General features: G+C 42.8%; 1 protein-coding gene across 1 annotated transcript in view; it reads left to right on the forward strand.

The window, feature by feature from the left end:
• Window positions 1–559: 559 nt before the first annotated feature.
• The window catches only part of RpL22 (Ribosomal protein L22), a 112,476-nt gene continuing 90,223 nt past the window's right edge, over window positions 560–22,812 (forward strand). The window contains exon 1 of the mRNA XM_071691088.1: window positions 560–722. Coding sequence (XP_071547189.1) covers window positions 561–722 — 162 coding nt within the window. The 5' untranslated portion in view covers window position 560. The remainder of the gene's footprint in view (window positions 723–22,812) is intronic.

The raw sequence follows: 22,812 nt of genomic DNA on the forward strand, positions 1-22,812 counted from the left end.
CATACATACATACATACATACATACATACATCATACATACTTACATCATACATACATACATACATACATACATGAGTAGTGTAAGGACCGGTCAAGGGGAGAGATTACTTGATAAACTCTAAATTATAGGCGTATGAACAGTAGTCCCCTCTCCCAAGTTTCACACACACACACACAACGCGTCAGACCTGCTTGTTTACACATTTGTGATCGAGGGGAAAATATTACTTGGCATCTTAACAAATAAGTCGTTGCCAACTAGACGTTTGATAAACTGTATTTTTAGCTTGGGCCGTGTGTGTGTACTTGTGTGTGTGTGTGTGTGTGTGTGTGTGTGTGTGTGTGTGTTTACTTGTGTGTGTGTGTGTGTGTGTGCTGGGGAAGGTAGTGTAGGTAAGATGTCAGTTGTGGTTCTCGTGTGTATGTGTGTGTGTGTGCCGGGGGAGGTAGTGTAAGTCATAGGTCAGGTGTGGTTCTTGTGTATGTGTGTGTGCTGGGGGAGGTAGTGTAGGTCAGAGGTCAGGTGTGGTTCTTGTGTACATCATGTCATCTCCCCCAGGATGCTCAACCCCAGGATCGTCTCCCTCCGTCGTGGCATGGAAGAGTTAGAATCCCGTGTGACCTCACTGGAGGAGCAGGTGAGCCGGGAACCTCTTCTAGGGGTCAAGTCTCACCACCTGCTCAAAAACGCTCACAAACACATCAACGAGCTCACATTCCAGGTCAGTGCCAGCTTAACTGGGAGGCTCTTGTGAGATGATGCTAGGTTAAGATGTGTCAGGTCAGGTTTCTGTCATTAGGTCATACCTTGTCTTCTAGTTAAGGTATTATGTACATTCAGGGTGACCTCAGGTCAGGCAGGTCAGGTCTCGGGCACTTACAGGTCTTGACCTTCGTATCTCAGGTCAATTCGGGCTCATAATACGGCCTTCAGGTCATTATAGGTCATGGTTGTAGCATCTCCAGGTCTCTGCAGGTCTGGTACCAACGTATGTCTCACCCGGTCCTGCAGGTCCTGCTCGTAGCGTCTTCCAGGTCCTCTACACCCGGGCCTGCAGGTCTTGTGGTGGTCCTCGGCCTGGTCCGCCTGGCCTAGATTACCGTCACTATCATGACCAGACCACAAGGTCCGTAAGGTCTTGTCCACCGTCACTATCATGACCAGACCACATGGTCCGTAAGGTCTTGTCCACTGTCACTATCATGACCAGACCACAAGGTCCGTAAGGTCTTGTCCACCGTCACTATCATGACCAGACCACATGGTCCGTAAGGTCTTGTCCACCGTCACTATCATAACCAGACCACATGGTCCGTAAGGTCTTGTCCACCGTCACTATCATAACCAGACCACATGGTCCGTAAGGTCTTGTCCACCGTCACTATCATAACCAGACCACATGGTCCGTAAGGTCTTGTCCACCGTCACTATCATAACCAGACCACATGGTCCGAAAGGTCTTGTCCACTGTCACTATCATAACCAGACCACATGGTCCGTAAGGTCTTGTCCACTGTCACTATCATAACCAGACCACAAGGTCCGTAAGGTCTTGTCCACCGTCACTATCATAACCAGACCACATGGTCCGTAAGGTCTTGTCCACCGTCACTATCATAACCAGACCACATGGTCCGTAAGGTCTTGTCCACTGTCACTATCATAACCAGACCACATGGTCCGTAAGGTCTTGTACACTTCCCTGTCCAGTCCATTCCCACCGATTCGTTCCCGCCAGCTGCATTCCCGGCGTCCTGGAATCCAGATACTTGCATTCCAAGCGGATTCCTGAATCGCTTTGACCATTTCGCCGGTAAATTGCAAACTTTCACTTGTTGCACGGCGAGCAGACAAGGTGCCCGAGATAGCTGGAGTCCAGTACATTCCAGCGAGTGGCTGCTCGTGTTGCTGGCCTGCTGCTCGAGTCCCACTCATTCCATCCTCGGTGTTGTGCATCCTCGCTACCTCCACCGCAGTAGGGGCGCCCCCCCCCCCCCCCCAGCCCATACCGTCCACATCAGGTATCCCCATCGTTTCCATCGGGTTCCAGTCGGTATATCCAGTTTAATCGATTTTCCATTTGTCAGAACTAACAACCATGGCAGTCTGGAAGGTACGCCCCTCCCAGCGGCCTCGCTCCAGGCCAGCCTCCTGCAGGGGGACGTGGGGATAGGTCCTCCTGCAGGGGGACGTAGGGGTAGGTCCTCGTGCAGGGGGACGTGGGGGTAGGTCCTCCTGCAGGGGGACGTAGGGGTAGGTCCTCCTGCAGGGGGACGTGGGGGGTAGGTCCTCCTGTAGAGGGAGGTATGGGTGGGTGCTGGAGCCAGAGTGCCGGCCCACCACCACCACTACAGTGGTTGGTGTAGTGTGGTGGAGCAACACACCGTCGTCAGTAAGGTATGGTCAGACTCAGGCCTCACACCCGCCTACATCACGAAGGTCTTCACCGTCGGGTCGTAACCAACCGTGACAAACCTTGGTTGATCGCCTTCCTCAGACGTTCATCATCCTCATCATGGTACGTGTTCACGTACGTACGTGGCACGGCTGTATCCACCATGCGCACGTACGTACGTGGCGCTTCGTACGTGGCACGGCTGTGTCCACCATATCCTGGCTAGGGCCTCTGACAGCACTTCATGTTGGGATTTTTATAAACCATATCTGACACACCTCTGCCACTGAGTGCCCTTATCATGGCCACTTCTCATACAACATATATATATATATATATATATATATATATATATATATATATATATATATATATATATATAGGTTATAGTACATATGTTGTTGTGATTTCATGTGTCTGTTCGTGGAGTCAGTGTAGGTAGGGAGGCGCATGAGGTCACTCATGTTGTGAGGTCCTGGTCGGTCTTTAACAGAGTCAGGCCGGTGCTAACCTGCCTGGCTGGTGTAACCTGGCTGGTGTAACCTGGCTGATGTAACCTGGCTGATGTAACCTGGCTGGTGTAACCTGGCTGGTGTAACCTGGCTGATGTAACCTGGCTGATGTAACCTGGCTGATGTAACCTGGCTGGTGTAACCTGGCTGATGTAACCTGGCTGGTGTAACCTGGCTGATGTAACCTGGCTGGTGTAACCTGGCTGATGTAACCTGGCTGATGTAACCTGGCTGGTGTAACCTGGCTGATGTAACCTGGCTGATGTAACCTGGCTGGTGTAACCTGGCTGATGTAACCTGGCTGGTGTAACCTGGCTGATGTAACCTGGCTGGTGTAACCTGGCTGATGTAACCTGGCTGGTGTAACCTGGCTGGGTTTAACAAACATTACCTCTGTTGGTGGCGAGAGGCGTGGACAGCTAGGTTATATGTTAGGTGGGGAGTGCCTCACACAATACTATGTCAGGTTTAACTCTCTCTCTCTCTCTCTCTCTCTCTCTCTCTCTCTCTCTCTCTCTCTCTCTCTCTCTCTCTCTCTCTCTCGGGAACAGATATTGGAATATTCTTCACAACGGCTCATCCTCAATACACGGTGATTCCCACCAGTTCTTGGGTATTGGAAATTAAAGTCATATTGTCTGGTGATTATGAGGACGACCATCGATTGATCATTCCACTGTGCATGATGGCACGACCCTCGAGCTGGGTAATACGACCCCAGAGCGGTACGGTACGACCCTTGGGAACGCAGGCCTTGACCTTTGACCTTACCCTTTAACGGTCAGGTCAGAACTCAGACCAACTGGCGAAGGGTCGTACCACCGTGATCGATGTATTAATTGCTTGAGAATCAGCTGGGACGACTCGGGTCTCTCCCTCTGGCGGCCACAAAGACCAGTAGACCATCAGTGTGTGGTGTGCACGTGTGACGCTCACACACTCACGGGTTCAGGAGGCCACCTGGTCTATGAACCGTAGCATCGCTGGGGAGCAGCAGCCTCGCTCTGATTGACCACGAGCGTGATATTACCCCCGGCTGGTAAAGCTGTTACTGCACCAAACAGTTTGTTAGAACAATGTGCAGCCTGGCTTTGTTCAGGGCGAGTCCTTGGTAGGATGTCTTGCTTCGTGCCTCCCCCCCAATACCCAGGATTGCCAGAACCTCTGGTTAGTCTCCAAGGAAATGTATGCTTCTATCTGGCCAGTCTGGTATTTTCTTTATGTTCCTATTTATCTGGGGGTAAGCTCAAGAATCCAGGAGGGCGGTGAGTTGTAGATTAAAAGTCAGGATTGTACACAACATATTAGCAGTAAATAATGTTGTTATAATGTGCAGGCCACACGAACGGTAAAATGTTGCTTTCCTACTGCCTCAGTGTGCGTATGGTGTACGTACATGACTGCCTCAGTGTGGGTATGGTGTACGTACATGACTGCCTCAGTGTGGGTATGTTGTACGTACATGACTGCCTCAGTGTGGGTATGGTGTACGTACATGACTGCCTCAGTGTGCGTATGTTGTACGTACATGACTATCAGTGTGGGTATGTAGTACGTACATGACTGCCTCAGTGTGCGTATGTCGTACGTACATGACTGCCTCAGCCCAGGACATGTTGTTGGTGTAGACATAATTCATATTAATTATCTTACCCAGAGCTTTCAATATTGGCCAACAAACAAGGCTATATAAGCCTCGTCCAATAGTTCACTGTAGGTTTAGTGAACAGGAGTAGATGTTCAGGTGATCACATGTAGATGTTCAGGTGTTCACATGTAGATGTTCAGGTGTTCACATGTAGATGAGGTCAGTGCTCTACGTAGCCCTGGTGATGTAAAAATGATCATTTCAGTTCCCACAGAATATGGTTAAGAAATTCATCGCTTGTTGTCGTACTGAAATTCTTAATAATGTTGGAAATAATATGCCACTTGCTGGGTTCCACGTCGGTCGATGCAGAACGAAGGAAATTTCAGTGTTTCTGAAATTATTAGAAATAATACGAGGAACGTAGACACACAATACACACAAAATGTTTTCACTTCGTCCACCACAGAAGAAACATAAACTGACTGTGGTCTTTGCCTGCCCGCCCTACCAAAATTATGTTTTGCAAAGACCACCATGAATAACCCGGGGGGGTCCGTCTGTAAATACAACCCACGAATATTCTATTTGAAATTACTCTCAAGCACGAAGGTGTACATGCACGACAACCTCACACACACACACACACACACACACACACACACACACACAGCTTTCATGTACACTCACATGGTTCCTCATGCACACATCTCGTACACACACACGTTCTTATGTACGTACACACACACACACACACATACCCAGCTACGTACATGAATCATGCTGGGACTGCCCATACCCATATTTCCCTACGTGTCATCACCATTCTCAACTCCCACGAGCGTCAGGGTGTGCGACCCCCTGGAGCACGCAGGTGTGAGCTCAGTTTGAAGCCATCGTTGGTAATGTCATGCGTCAGGGGCACAACACCGCACATTGCTCTCACATACGTACAGTTGATTGTGAGGGCAGTAGACGGCGCTACAGGGTAAGGGAAGGACTGTACTAGGTTGTGGGTAAGGGAAGGACTGTACTAGGTTGTGGGTTGTGGGTTGTTATTCCCGGGAGACGCCACAGCTGGGCTGGTCCGGCCGGCAGGGTAGACATAGAGAATTCCTTATAGCAACATTGAGGTGGCTCTGGCTGGGTCATACTGTTGACTGTCGTGTGGCAACGGAGGAAATCATGATCAATGTTTGTTAGCGTTACCTAACCACAGTCATACCAACGGTCTGGTAATCCTTGAGATGGTGGTGGTGGTGTGGTAACGCATTTGTGGCAACACTACCTAAATAGTTGTAGTTAAAACTCGTTTTCTATTTCAGCCAAATTTAGGAATAACATCTTGTTTTTTGTCAAGTGATAATTGATTTGAATCACTCATGTGGGACAAGTTACACATACACAGTTTTAAACAAAATATATATACTGTGATAATTACCTGTGATACAGGAATCACTAACTGGGTCATTTGTGATTAGACAAGATGCAATGATAACAACACACACACACACACACACACACCACACACACACACACACCACACACACACACACACCACACACACACACACACACACACACCACACACACACCACACACACACATACACACACACACACACACACACACACACACACACACACACACACAGTAACTAACTAACTAATGGCGGTGGAAGCCAGGCATTGTGAGGCCAACTTTCTTAATCCTCTTATCTCATTTTTCAAGTCAGTAAAGAAGGCGAACATTTGGTATTTCAACACTGATAATTCTGCAGCTAAAAATGTCAGCAATGTTAAGGATTAGTTGAGGAATAACCAGTGTGTGGTGATGGGCAGTGATAACCAGTGTGTGGTGATGGGCAGTGATAACCAGTGTGTGGTGATGGGCAGTGATTACCAGTGTGTGGTGATGGGCAGTGATAACCAGTGTGTGGTGATGGGCAGTGATTACCAGTGTGTGGTGATGGGCAGTGATAACCAGTGTGTGGTGATGGGCAGTGATTACCAGTGTGTGGTGATGGGCAGTGATTACCAGTGTGTGGTGATGGGCAGTGATAACCAGTGTGTGGTGATGGGCAGTGATTACCAGTGTGTGGTGATGGGCAGTGATGTGTGTGGTGATGGGCAGTGATGTGTGTGGTGATGGGCAGTGATGTGTGTGGTGATGGGCAGTGGTCTTCTGTCAGTGCTGAGGCCACATCATTATGTGACTCATGAATCTCACATGGTAGCCCCATCATGCCTAGAAGGCGAACTGTACATTATCATGGCTGTCATGCAGTCATGGCTGTCATGCAGTCATGGCAGTCATGCAGTCATGGCAGTCATGGCTGTCATGCAGTTATGAACGTACAGTAGGAAGATAATGTCTGACCCAGTCACCTTTCCATGTCCTTGATGACCCTGAGCCAAGGTTATACAGTCAACAATATTGTAAATGTAGATTAAGAACAGAAGTCATGTATTCATTGCATTACTGTTGTACCATAACAACAATTTTTTATTTAGATGTTAAAGTTTAGCAACACTGGGCACCGTTGATAATGCTGTAAATGAGGAATATATCACATGGGAAAAATATTCCATGACAGTTTATTATATTACATCAAACTCTGACACAATGACACATTCTGGGGGGGTTTCAACAGTTGTTACATTGTGGCTGTACTGACGATATTATGGCAACACTGATCACAGACGAACATAAAGTTTCCAAGTATTAGTAACACTGCTGATTGCTCTCTCTCTCTCTCTCTCTCTCTCTCTCTCTCTCTCTCTCTCTCTCTCTCTCTCTCTCTCTCTCTCTCTCATAACATCCTAATATATTTGATATCATGTTATTCCAAGATGTGATAATATTGATCATTTCAAGTACTGGGATGATGAACATACAAACATGTGAGATGATTGTTCTCACACTTTGACCTGAAACCATGTGAGAAGCTGGTCTCATGGTGAAGCTGTCGGGGTCTCTCAGAAAAGAGGGGAAGAAAACTTGAATTAGATCACGTTCAAGTTTTCTAACTGCTTCTAACTACGGAGGGGAGGGGGGGTATTAGTGTAAGGAGGGGGTTGTTACAACAGTATGAACTGTTTTGTGATTGTCGTCTTGTAATGCATGATGTTGATGTGTGTGTGTGTGTGTGTGTGTGTGTGTGTGTGCAGCTGATTGGACAGTATTAACGTTAATGTAGCAGAATGTTAACACACTCACACTGACCTCAGTATATTGTGAAAGTGTTGTACATTTGACTACAACAGACAGTAGAGGCGTTACGTCCGTGTTCTCACACATGAACGTGTTTAAGGTTAGGAAAAGTTTACTGTACATGTGTACTTCAGAGGTAACACAACTGTACATGTGTACTTCAGAGGTAACACAACTGTACATGTGTACTTCAGAGGTAACACAACTGTACATGTGTACTTCAGAGCTAACACAACTGTACATGTGTACTTCAGAGGTAACACAACTGTACATGTGTACTTCAGAAGTAACAAGTTACCCTGGAGTGTATCAGGCACGCTCATTGGTCGAGAGCTTAAAACTTGGCAGGTTACAGCGGTAGTTAACCATGTCCGTCAGTCCCACCTGTTGAATATAACTGGGAGGAAGGAAGCGTCGAGAATGCCTGGGGGACATCCTGGGTGAACCCCGGAGCCTGGTCAACACAGGGGACATCCTGGGTGAACCCCGGAGCCTGGTCAACACAGGGGACATCCTGGGTGAACCCCGGAGCCTGGTCAACACAGGGGACATCCTGGGTGAACCCCGGAGCCTGGTCAACACAGGGGACATCCTGGGTGAACCCCGGAGCCTGGTCAACACAGGGGACATCCTGGGTGAACCCCGGAGCCTGGTCAACACAGGGGACATCCTGGGTGAACCCCGGAGCCTGGTCAACACAGGGGACATCCTGGGTGAACCCCGGAGCCTGGTCAACACAGGGGACATCCTGGGTGAACCCCGGAGCCTGGTCAACACAGCTACACGTTTGTAGTAAGAAAACTGAACATGTCATTGTCAACACGTTGACCCACACACGACGATATGATATTAATATCTGTCTCTAAACCTGACATTCAAGCTCAGGGTTTACCTGTAGTTTGTATTGTGTGTTCTTCGTCGAACACTTGGCATGTACAATGTGTCGTGGATTACAGAAGAGGTCCCACTGTATCGTACATTCCTCATGCATAGTACAGCGTAGTGGCTTCAGGTCAACGGTAAACTATGTTTGATTTACATATTTACAAAAGAAAATCCGATCATTATATGTGTATGTACTGCTGTAGCATTATATGTGTATGTACTGCTGTAGCATTATATGTGTATGTACTGCTGTAGCATTATATGTGTATGTACTGCTGTAGCATTATATGTGTATGTACTGCTGTAGCATTATATGTGTATGTACTGCTGTATCATTATATGTGTATGTACTGTTGTAGCATTATATGTGTATGTACTGCTGTAGCATTATATGTGTATGTACTGCTGTAGCATTATATGTGTATGTACTGCTGTATCATTATATGTGTATGTACTGCTGTAGCATTATATGTGTATGTACTGCTATAGCATCATATGTGTATGTACTGCTGTAGCATTATATGTGTATGTACTGCTGTAGCATCATATGTGTATGTACTGCTGTAACATTTGAAAGCTTTCGTTTGTACTCTAATGCTATGTACTTCATTGAAGTTTCTTATTCATATATGTAAGTAAAACTAGATCATGATGTGGGGGGGGGGGTCGTGCCGATCTAAGATTAGTCAAAAAAAAAATTGAAACATTTATGTTTGAGTCATATCAATGAAGTAGTTTTCGTATTGGTCATAAGAAAAAGAAAATGCCTGGGGGGGGGTAAGTATCCATCTATAAAGCTTTTATTGAATGTTAGATTTATTGTTTCATAAAAGATGAAATACCAGTTGTTTTACACAGCTGGTAGTTTACTAGTGATGACGTTAAGATATAACAATGATGCACAACTGCAGAACACCTGAGGTAGACCATAATCCTAACTCACAACATCTTTTACTAACTCTAACATAACAGTGTTGATCAGCTGGTCTTCAAGTGTGGTTTCTGACTGAATTTCAGTCACCAGGTTCGACCAGTTATCACTCTCACTAGAGAGATCACATGTGTTTACATTTGTTAGTATTTCCCGATAAGATATTTCAGGAGATAAAAACCTCAGGTATCGTACCGTACCTGACAGGTGCATCACTGACGTACGGTTGGCAGTTCAGTTTGACAGTGCAGGAGTGTGTGCGCTGCCTAGCGGCTGGCAGAAACTGTCGTACGCTGCCACACGCGGGATATCCACGATATTACGCGGTAATATTAGTATCACAGGATCATGTCTAGAAAACTGGCGTTACGCAAGAACTTCAGGAAATCTGTTCTGTAACTAGAATGAATATTTGCGCCCAATTGATCACTGTAGGTCAGACTGGCTAAACCCTTTTTATTTTGTGCGTTTAACTGGCAAATTCTGATGTACGAATGTAAGACGTAGAGTCGTTCAGTATTCACTATGATTCATTTCCATAAACTTTACTCTCAGATCCCATTCCATTGATGTGCACGACCTACAGAAAGTGGTAGTAAAATGTAAATTTGATCCTTTGACTATCAGACGGTAGAGTATGTGTATTTACCGTGTCACATCCTGGAAACAAGTGAATGTTAATTCGAGCGTTGGTATAAAAACTAAGGATACACTCAGATAAAAGATGTAGCTAGCACAGTGGACAACGGTTCAGCATCCATACGTTGGTAATTTGAGCGTGGATTACGGCGGGAAAATGGCGACTTAGCGCTAGATCCGTGAATAACCCAGAGTTGGCCTAACCATGGCACACGAGCGCGACCACAGTTCCCAACACTGGCAGGAAGGGATTATAATAACAGTTTAGTTAACAAAGTTGGTCGTAAGGTATTGGTAATGGGTTATCTAGGCGAGGTTAGGGTCGGCAGGTGGAGCGGGGAGCCAGACGCTACACACACTTCATGCTACTGTTATGTAGCGCAGGCAGCCATGTCAGCTGTTGCCCCTCCCTCAATATGTCTGAGGAAAACATCAACGAACACTACAGGCTCTTAACATTACTTCCATATCTAATATATATCTTTCTTTTCTTTCATACCATGCGCCATTTCCCGCCTCAGCGAGGTAGTGTTGAGAACTGAGGACTGGGCCTCTGAGGGAATATCCTCACCTGGTCCCCTTTCTCTGTTCGTTCCTTTGGGGGAAAAAAAGGGGGGGAAGATTTCCAGCCCCCCGCTCCCATCCCTTTTAGTCGCCTTCTACGACACGCAGGGAATACGTGGGAAGTATTCTTTCTCCCCTATCCCCAGGGATATATATATATATATATATATATATATATATATATATATATATATATATATATATATATATATATATATATATATGTCAAACTCCAGAATCCCTTTAATGGGGTTCCTACGGCTTCGGGTTTGCACTCCAACCCGTTGCAGGGAAATGGTGGGCTTCGTGGAGCGAGAATGTCTTTGACAAGACTGTTTTCCTTTCCCTCCACTGACGATGAAACAGCCTCGCCGAAGGTGATTTTTCGCTCAAAGTTTAACCACTGCGGTTGCCGGACACACACAGACACACACACACACCACACACCACAGACACACACATCTTGCGTCTTCGATAAAGTTTCTCTGACGTATTTTGTTTTTCGACGTCCTTCCATTGTTGTTATCCATAAGCGTCACGTATTGAATGTTTCTGTAGTCACTCTTGTGTGTATTACGAATCTGTTCCATCGTTGGGTGTACATGTACGATGTCATACGACCAACGTTACCCAGCTCACAGCTTAGTATAAAGGTGGGTAGGTAGAGTGTGGCACCATAATTGTGTACATCCGTAGGACAGGCAGCTCACGAGGCTACACCTGATGGTTGCCTCCTGTTCTAATGATTGGTCAGAACCTACCAGTAAGATGGTTCTGACGTCACAAGAGATTAGGAAGCTATGAATATATGATGACCCCCCCCCCTAAAAACTCCCGTTTCATTTGGTATGATAATTTGCTTACTGCATTATCACGTACATGAAGCTAATTATCGTATTGAATTAGTGTTGAATCTTGAACGAGTGATGAACAAATAAGTAATTTTGTCATCATAGAAAAGATATTGTTATGCTGATGACTGGTTATTGGTGCATGATGTTCTCCAGAATTTCATGCTGCTCGTACTAACACATCATGCACCACGTACATCCTACACCTGTCTCACGTCATGGTCGCACATGTTATCACTTCCTTCAATGACCAGTCCACCACACTGATGTGGCGTTCCATCATACTAGGTGAACCTTTCATAACATATACACACAGTACAACAGCAGTAGAGCGCATAATTGTTTATCTCTGTATAAGATCATTAGTAAACAAACATAGATTAACAATATTTGATTGCAAAGTTCATCTCGACATTACCTTTCTGGGGTCAACTGAGAGTATATACTAGTCGAGTATATTGACCTTGTGTGACCTGATCAACAACATCCGTGTGAAGTTTGAAATTTATTTATGACAGGAAGTTTGTTAGGAACTGATGGTAAATGTCAACCATTTTTGAAAAAACAAAATGTCGTAATTCCACAATAATGTTCCTAATATTGGTTTAGAAGAATATTTCATGTTTAAGTTTATATATATATATATATATATATATATATATATATATATATATATATATATATATATATATATATATATTAGAGGATCGATCATTAAGAGTGAGCGTAGGTAGTGGAGGTATCATCGCATGGCACGGGTGGCCGGTAATACTGAAGCACACGGTGCTCGCCCACAGGCGGAGGAGGATCGGAGCAACACGGCCATGATGGTGGATCGCGTGGTACACCTGCAGGACCAGCTCAGGACCTACGCTGCCCACCTGCAGGACGTACGGCAGGTCGCTGACGCCAATCTGGCCAAGTATAGACAAGCCCAGCTCGCCAAAAACCTCGCCGGTGTGAAGGAGGAGCGCGCCAAAACCGCCGGCATGAAGGAATGACACTGTTACCAGTGGACACAAGTGTTGTTATATCCCATGTTTACCCCCATAAGTACGATGACTTAACACCGCGACGAGCACGATGACTGGACCCCCTTGAGTACGACGACTCGATCCCATGAGTACGATGACTTAACACCACGACGAGCACGATGACTGGACCCCCTTGAGTACGACGACTCGATCCCATGAGTACGATGACTTAACACCACGACGAGCACGATGACTGGACCCCCTTGAGTACGACGACTCGATCCCATGAGTACGATGACAACCCCTTGAGTACAACAGCTTTACCCCTTGAGTACGATAACATCCTGAGTATGATGACTCAACCCCATGCGCACGATTACTTGCGTACGATAACAACCAGTTGTTAAGACGATTTGCATCCCATGAGGAGGAGGATCTAACCCCCTGAGTACGACAGCTTAACCCTTACTGAGGTGTTTGAGTCGTCCTTATTAAGGTAGTGACCCATCTCTGTCATGGGTTGCCTTAAGGTGAAGAAGGGCCTCATGAGATCGTATGTAGTCTTATAATTATCTTGAACACCAGAAGAAGGAATTCGATTTTTCAAATGGTTGTTATGATTTGACCCTTATGGCCTACGACCCTGGTGGTTAATAGGCTTAATGCCCATATAACCAGTAAACGAAGTTGTTCCAGCGAGGCTAATTTTAATTAAACCCCAGGCCAAGCTTAATATTATATCCTGGGTGTAATGAACTTTGTTAAGATGGTGCAATCGTACCATGTCATCAGGTAAATGCAGTTAAGACTTGCTAACCCAGACATGAGAGACATGGTAAACAGACCGCTGGGTAGTGCAGCCTAACTTGTGAAGAATGTTACACAAGTCAGTTCGTTACCAACAACTTCTCATGACAAAACTTTTCTCCACGACATGAAAAGCCAAGAAGTTGTGAAACTTAACACAGCAGCACAAGGCTGATATAACAATGACCTGCCCCGCGCCGAACTACCACTGCTGTGTCTGTCGTAATTAGTGAACTAACTCTGGTGTGTCTGTCGTAATTAGTGAACTACCACTGCTGTGTCTGTCGTAATTAGTGAACTAACACTGGTGTGTCTGTCGTAATTAGTGAACTACCACTGCTGTGTCTGTCGTAATTAGTGAACTACCACTGCTGTGTCTGTCGTAATTAGTGAACTAACTCTGGTGTGTCTGTCGTAATTAGTGAACTAACACTGGTGTGTCTGTCGTAATTAGTGAACTAACACTGGTGTGTCTGTCGTAATTAGTGAACTACCACTGCTGTGTCTGTGGTAATTAGTGAACTACCACTAAATATTCCAAATATTCGATAGAAAATTGTATTCATTTTTCAATGATTGTTACCATTTGTTATGAATCGGTAAGATAGCTGTAGTGATATGTACCTGGTGATCAGCAGGATATGGTCTGAGTACTACCAGTACACAGCATCCGGTGTACATGTGTTAAGATTGATCTTGTAGTGTTGCATCACTTCTACACTACGGATAAGCGCTGATGTTTTACAGTTATGGCAGGGTCACATGCATCTGCAAATACATCTTGCTTTATATGTTAGATATTTACCAGTATCTGTGTATAGCGTCATCGCCGGAGAGTTAGCAGTGCATGTTCAGGTTTCGTTATCAATGTACATTGATTCTTGGAATGTTATGTTAATTCATTTATTTTTGAGGATTTTTTTTTTGTTGTTTACATGTTTATGAAGCTGCAAATATTTGTAAATCGTTTTCCTGAGTAACTATACCGTTTTGGGTCGTTCATCGTCAACACGGCATGACCAGAATTAAGAGTTTAAAGGATACATGAAATTGAAATAAGATGGATTACATTGGCGAGGTACATAGCGGCCTGAAGTACAGTGAGAATCATGGCGAGCAACTGAAGTTTCATCTTTGGAGAAAGATATGTTCAAGCTGTTTGACCGGGGGTTGTCTAACATAGCTAGCAGTAATGTTTCTTGAAGCCATCTTGTTAGTTCACACTGAAATTCACCTAAAAGTTTTACGCAGTTACTAGTAACGAAACTCTTAAGTGCATACATTATTTTTCACTTACAGACTCTTACAATATATCATATTGAAACAGTCATAAAACTGTGAATTTAAACTTACGAGCGTGGATGTCCTGAAGAGAAATATGTACTTAAAAGACATCTTTCTCATTTGCAAGCTATAAACAGTGTGCCAAACAGGGTCATATACAAGGTCAGGGTGTATGAGTCTCTGATTTATCTTAAACTTTCTAATTATTTAATTATTTTTCGGTCGAAGATGTCATGAGGTTGATGGCCCTACTGACCACCATAGCTGTCGACACGCCTAAAACCCAAATAACAAGCCATATATATATATATATATATATATATATATATATATATATATATATATATATATATATATATATATATATATATATCATGATGTCTAATTTGTACGTAATAGTTTATGGTTATATGACCATTATTAAGACAACTGCCATTAAGACCAATATAAACATACTGGTCACAGTTTAATGTAGTAGTCAGCAGCAATAACTACATACCAGACATCAATATGTTGTAATGCCACTCGCATGGTTATAATTTACTTAGATCTTTCATTTGGTCTATTTAATGAAGTTTTCAAATTTTTAAGGAATTTTTATTTTTATTATTTATAGATATTATTAGACTGTCCTCTTGTATTTCAAAGCCTTGACTGTTTTCTTATTGTGTATTTCTTTCTCATTATAAATATTTGTGCATTTTTGTGGTCATCCCTGAGTAGTGACTGTGTGTGCCAATAACACAGTTACAGTTTGACCAGTTTGGTTGATAGCAACACATACTAACCCTGTTGTTTTATAAGAACGTGGATTGTTACTTGTGCTGTATACGTCCTTGTGTTCCGTAAATAATATGGCATAAACTTACAGGAAATGAAAACTATTTACAGATATAATAGGAAAATAGAAAATCAAAAACCAGTGGAGAGAGAGTAATACACTGGTGTTGCATAAGTTCCGTCAACATAATAATATGCTAGATACATGAAGTAATACTACATCAATGATGATAACAATGCCAGTATGTATGAAGGAATGAAAAGATAATCTAGCAAAATTTTCTTATAGTGTTAGGTGGTGGAAAAGGCACGCCGGGCAGGCGCATAAAATTGTCCTGTTAACCCAAGCTTGCACCTCCGGGGAATTATCCACCATTAAAAATCTCTTTTTTTTTTCCTGCCCTGTAATGAGGTCTTTGATATTTTCAGGCAGTGACGAAATAGTTGCGACAGAGTTTAATGAATTTATTGATATTTTCAATTTAGTTAATTAAAATATAAATATCTCATTGTGTTGGTAAAGTTCTATCGGTGTGTCCTTTGTTCATGTACAAATTAACTTGAATATTAAACTAATGTGATTCATATTTGTGTTTAACCTTAATCTGAAATGTTACTTTTATTGAAAATCGTCCAATTTGGCTTTTACTATTTTAAGGATGAATCGTTTTGAAGCAGGAAGATCACTCGCTACGTCTTCATGTTTGCATAATTAACTCAAACACATTTTTAACAATCTTTCCTTGTTCATCTCTTATTTGTCTATCCTTATACGCATCCACTTTCCACGACTTCATTTGTTAGCCGTAATAATATACATCATTTCTCATATATATGAGAGTTGGGGTGAGAGAGTATCATTAAATTTTAGGGAAAATAAAAAGATGTTCTGGAAGGAGGTAAATAAAGTGCGTAAGACAAGGGAGCAAATGGGAACTTCAGTGAAGGGCGCAAATGGGGAGGTGATAACAAGTAGTGGTGATGTGAGAAGGAGATGGAGTGAGTATTTTGAAGGTTTGTGAATGTGTTTGATGATAGAGTGGCAGATATAGGGTGTTTTGGTCGAGGTGGTGTGCAAAGTGAGCGGGTTAGGGAAAATGATTTGGTAAACAGAGAAGAGGTAGTAAAAGCTTTGCGGAAGATGAAAGCCGGCAAGGCAGCAGGTTTGGATGGTATTGCAGTGGAATTTATTAAAAAAGGGGGTGACTGTATTATTGACTGGTTGGTAAGGTTATTTAATGTATGTATGACTCATGGTGAGGTGCCTGAGGATTGGCGGAATGCGTGCATAGTGCCATTGTACAAAGGCAAAGGGGATAAGAGTGAGTGCTCAAATTTCAGAGGTATAAGTTTGTTGAGTATTCCTGGTAAATTATATGGGAGGGTATTGATTGAGAGGGTGAAGGCATGTACAGAGCATCAGATTGGGGAAGAGCAGAGTGGTTTCAGAAGTGGTAGAGGATGTGTGGATCAGGTGTTTGCTTTGAAGAATGTATGTGAGAAATACTTAGAAAAGCAAATGGATTTGTATGTAGCATTTATGGATCTAGAGAAGGCATATGATAGAGTTGATAGAGATGCTCTGTGGAAGGTATTAAGAATATATGGTGTGGGAGGCAAGTTGTTAGAAGCAGTGAAAAGTTTTTATCGAGGATGTAAGGCATGTGTACGTGTAGGAAGAGAGGAAAGTGATTGGTTCTCAGTGAATGTAGGTTTGCGGCAGGGGTGTGTGATGTCTCCATGGTTGTTTAATTTGTTTATGGATGGGGTTGTTAGGGAGGTGAATGCAAGAGTTTTGGAAAGAGGTGCAAGTATGAAGTCTGTTGTGGATGAGAGAGCTTGGGAAGTGATTCAGTTGTTCGCTGATGATACAGCGCTGATGGCTGATTCGTGTGAGAAACTGCAGAAGCTGGTGACTGAGTTTGGTAAAGTGTGTGAAAGAAGAAAGTTAAGAGTAAATGTGAATAAGAGCAAGGTTATTAGGTACAGTAGGGTTGAGGGTCAAGTCAATTGGGAGGTAAGGTTGAATGGAGAAAAACTGGAGGAAGTAAAGTGTTTTAGATATCTGGGAGTGGATCTGGCAGCGGATGGAACCATGGAAGCGGAAGTGGATCATAGGGTGGGGGAGGGGGCGAAAGTCCTGGGAGCCTTGAAGAATGTGTGGAAGTCGAGAACATTATCTCGGAAAGCAAAAATGGTTATGTTTGAAGGAATAGTGGTTCCAACAATGTTGTATGGTTGCGAGGCGTGGGCTATGGATAGAGTTGTGCGCAGGAGGATGGATGTGCTGGAAATGAGATGTTTGAGGACAATGTGTGGTATGAGGTGGTTTGATCGAGTAAGTAACGTAAGGGTAAGAGAGATGTGTGGAAATAAAAAGCGCGTGGTTGAGAGAGCAGAAGAGGGTGTTTTGAAATGGTTTGGGCACATGGAGAGAATGAGTGAGGAAAGATTGACCAAGAGGATATATGTGTCGGAGGTGGAGGGAACGAGGAGAAGCGGGACACCAAATTGGAGGTGGAAAGATGGAGTGAAAAAGATTTTGTGTGATCGGGGCCTGAACATGCAGGAGGGTGAAAGGAGGGCAAGGAATAGAGTGAATTGGATCGATGTGGTATACCGGGGTTGACGTGCTGTCAGTGGATTGAATCAGGGCATGTGAAGCGTCTGGAGTAAACCATGGAAAGCTGTGTAGGTATGTATATTTGCGTGTGTGGACGTATGTATATACATGTGTATGGGGGTGGGTTGGGCCATTTCTTTCGTCTCTTTCCTTGCGCTACCTTGCAAACACGGGAGACTGCGACAAAGCAAAATATATATATATATATATATATATATATATATGAAGGTGAAATTGCACTTCAGTAAAAGTTCATACAATTATATTTAACGTAATTTTTCTATACATGTGACACATGTTTCGTGGAGACACTCCACCTCATCATCATCATCAGGTACCAGTGCTTAACAAGGATATTTCAAACCCAACATCACACTTGCTTCCCGCTGTCCAACACCAGTCTTTCCAGGCCATGCAGTCTGCTTTGTTTGGTCGTAACCCTTGTAAGGGAGAGTGATGAAGTGGGGTCAGGTGATGGGGGTTAAACCTGGGTAGCTGGGTGTATCTGAACAACTTTTTTTATGTTATCGTGTTTTGTCAGTTCTCTCATAATGATTTGGTTAATGCTAGGATGGGCTTTGAAATTGTCTGGGGACAAATCAAGGTTTTTAGTATTAGCAATTAAGACAGATTCATTGACGTTACATGTGGCACAATCAGCAGAGGGGTATAAAAGAATGGGATTTTCAAGATTTTTTGGGTGGTTATTATCATGACACTGTTTAGCGATCCCATTTTTGTGGTCATCCCTGCGTAGTGAAGGTCTGTGTCAGTAAGACCTTTGTTCCAGTTTGACCAGTCTGGCCTACATATATACGTGCCTTACTATTGATGCCGTAAACACTCCCAATCATTGCATGATTTGGCCTACTATTCATTAAGGTCTTGCTGATATATATATATATATATATATATATATATATATATATATATATATTATTTTTTTTTTTTATTATACTTTGTCGCTGTCTCCCGCGTTTGCGAGGTAGCACAAGGAAACAGACGAAAGAAATGGCCCAACCCCCCCCCCATACACATGTATATACATACGTCCACACACACAAATATACATACCTACACAGCTTTCCATGGTTTACCCCAGACGCTTCACATGCCTTGATTCAATCCACTGACAGCACGTCAACCCCGGTATACCACATCGCTCCAATTCACTCTATTCCTTGCCCTCCTTTCACCCTCCTGCATGTTCAGGCCCCGATCACACAAAATCTTTTTCACTCCATCTTTCCACCTCCTATTTGGTCTCCCTCTTCTCCTCGTTCCCTCCACCTCCGACACATATATCCTCTTGGTCAATCTTTCCTCACTCATTCTCTCCATGTGCCCAAACCACTTCAAAACACCCTCTTCTGCTCTCTCAACCACGCTCTTTTTATTTCCACACATCTCTCTTACCCTTACGTTACTCACTCGATCAAACCACCTCACACCACACATTGTCCTCAAGTATCTCATTTCCAGCACATCCATCCTCCTGCACACAACTCTATCCATAGCCCACGCCTTGCAACCATACAACATTGTTGGAACCACTATTCCTTCAAACATACCCATTTTTGCTTTCCGAGATAATGTTCTCGACTTCCACACATTCTTCAAGGCCCCCAGAATTTTCGCCCCCTCCCCCACCCTATGATCCACTTCCGCTTCCATGGTTCCATCCGCTGCCAGATCCACTCCCAGATATCTAAAACACTTCACTTCCTCCAGTTTTTCTCCATTCAAACTCACCTCCCAATTGACTTGACCCTCAACCCTACTGTACCTAATAACCTTGCTCTTATTCACATTTACTCTTAACTTTCTTCTTCCACACACTTTACCAAACTCAGTCACCAGCTTCTGCAGTTTCTCACATGAATCAGCCACCAGCGCTGTATCATCAGCGAACAACAACTGACTCACTTCCCAAGCTCTCTCATCCCCAACAGACTTCATACTTGCCCCTCTTTCCAAAACTCTTGCATTTACCTCCCTAACAACCCCATCCATAAACAAATTAAACAACCATGGAGACATCACACACCCCTGCTGCAAACCTACATTCACTGAGAACCAATCACTTTCCTCTCTTCCTACACGTACACATGCCTTACATCCTCGATAAAAACTTTTCACTGCTTCTAACAACTTTCCTCCCACACCATATATTCTTAATACCTTCCACAGAGCATCTCTATCAACTCTATCATATGCCTTCTCCAGATCCATAAATGCTACATACAAATCCATTTGCTTTTCTAAGTATTTCTCACATACATTCTTCAAAGCAAACACCTGATCCACACATCCTCTACCACTTCTGAAACCACACTGCTCTTCCCCAATCTGATGCTCTGTACATGCCTTCACCCTCTCAATCAATACCCTCCCATATAATTTACCAGGAATACTCAACAAACTTATACCTCTGTAATTTGAGCACTCACTCTTATATATATATTTATTGGAAAGGATCACAATTTTGCACGTGACCAAGTATATTCGTATGAGTCCACGGGGAAAATGAAACACACCATTGGAGTTCTTTAGTTATGGAGACTGTTGCCGTGGCCACCCCTTTGAGTGAGTCCCAATTGGAACAGGCATCGGAGATATAGATAGATAGATAGATAGATAGATAGTAATCTCTATTTTGATGATATGAAGGTCCCAATGTACATGAATTGCATAGGTTTTGGTGTTGTGCAGCTCTGAGGCAAGATATGGAATGACTTGTGGAAAAATCTGTTTTCATTGTCAGAAAATTGGTTGCAATATGTCTTAAAAGATACATTTTCTCCACTCTTAACTGAATTTTTTTGGTTAACTGTGATGCAGTGAGCAATGAGCACAGTGAACCTTTCCATCAAAATGTCTCAGCAGTAAAGAAATGGCACCAGGGCAAATGGAATTCAGCAATGTTAGTGGACTGTTGCTGGATGTTAATGAAATGGTCCTGGACTTGTATACATTTGACAGGCAAAGAGGTGTCACATTTAATCAAGGCAAGCCAGTGACTGTACCCAATACAATGTGTAATACATGTAAAACATAGTAAATTTTTCTTGGAAACTGTGGCCAGTTATATTCCGTTTAGCTTTGTAAAGCAAAACACTTACTCTTTGTCTGCTGATCAAACACATAACCATTCTACATGACAAGTAAAGTATTTGAGAGGAGAATTTGGTGATTCTGTTTAAGGGGAATTGGGAAGATTTAGACCCTTTTCAGAATCATACCCATTCCAGAGGCTCACCATGGGATACACAGATTTATGACATAAATTCATATCAGATTCATATCATACTCTTATATGATATCTGTTACATACCATGTGAATATCCTGTGACATACAGTATTTACAACTTTCATATCCATTGATACAAATATTCTGTGTTTTTTCACCATCTTCATTTTCATGTGACCCCATACCTACATATCATTCAGTTTTTTAATATTCCAGGAGTTTTTCACCACTTCTGTTTTCTTGTAACCCCATAAGTGCCTATCATTCCTTCTTTTATGTTAATCATGCACCAATCTTTCACCATGATCATTTTCATCTGTGACCCTATACCTACCTAACATTCATATCTTTACAATTATTCATGCAACACAATTACAGAACAGTTTAGAGTTCACAAGATTTGCTCATCATACAAGTGACAAAAGTTTATCCAAGCTAAATGAAAGCCATCGGAGTAGTTCTAATGAATTTATTTATATTAATAAATTGAAAAGCCTAAATACAAATGTGTACCCAAACAAGAACATTATATAACTAATTGTTTATGCTCTTTGTATTTTATATATGTTACAGCTCTTGTGCAGATCAGTTTAGTTATGAGCAAATATTTTTCAAACTATCACTTTTAAGCTTAAAATAAAAGTAATTGCACTTAAATCAAAGTGAGAAGTACAATTGAAGTGAGAAGTACAATTTCATATTTTCAAGGAAAAACGTAAAATCCCTTAAATGACTGTCTTGCTTATGAAATTAACATAATGAGTGTGCTCAAAGTCACTGTATATTACTTCAGATCTGCACCTACACAGAGCAAAATTCCAATTTACAAATCTTGGCAATGCATGCCATAGCTTATGCACTTAATTTTAGTTCAGAAGAGCTAGTTACTATACATTCTAACGCTATTCATGTAATTACAGTACTTAAGGTTTAGTTTGTAATAGAAAGTTAACACCAATCACATGAGTATTTTATGGTTACTTTTTAACAGATCTTGTAAGGTGAATATGGAAACATATCAGTCATCTGATGTGAGAACTAGTAAAGATAGGAAAATCATAGGTCTGTTGTGAACCACTGATACATTATGGGTACAATAGCATACTCCATGGAGTGTTACTAAACAAAAAGTTCTGGACATTAACAGTTATTAACAACTCTTATGGAGTAAATGTTTTCAAGTTAAAAACAAAACTCCAAAAAATCATGAAATTTGCACACAGTATACTGTTCGCTACAAAAATAAATTGCTCAGAGATAACCATGCCATACTTTCATAATCATTTTTGAACTTGTGCAGATTCTAACTTGCAGACGTGAGTAAATTTCCCAGCATAACCACAGTGGAGTCGGTCTAGCACTGGTTAATAACAGCAGCTGCCTGTTCAGTGTAAAGGGAAGTACCCTTGGATTTCTAGAACATTGGTTAGGTGTACATCACAGTTCATACATTGCAGGTATAGCAGGATATTGCTTGAAGTTGCCCACACCAGAAGCTGTAGAAATTGTTATAGAA

This window comes from Panulirus ornatus, chromosome 50 (genome assembly GCF_036320965.1).
Source record: "Panulirus ornatus isolate Po-2019 chromosome 50, ASM3632096v1, whole genome shotgun sequence".
In the NCBI taxonomy this organism is placed as follows: domain Eukaryota; kingdom Metazoa; phylum Arthropoda; class Malacostraca; order Decapoda; family Palinuridae; genus Panulirus; species Panulirus ornatus.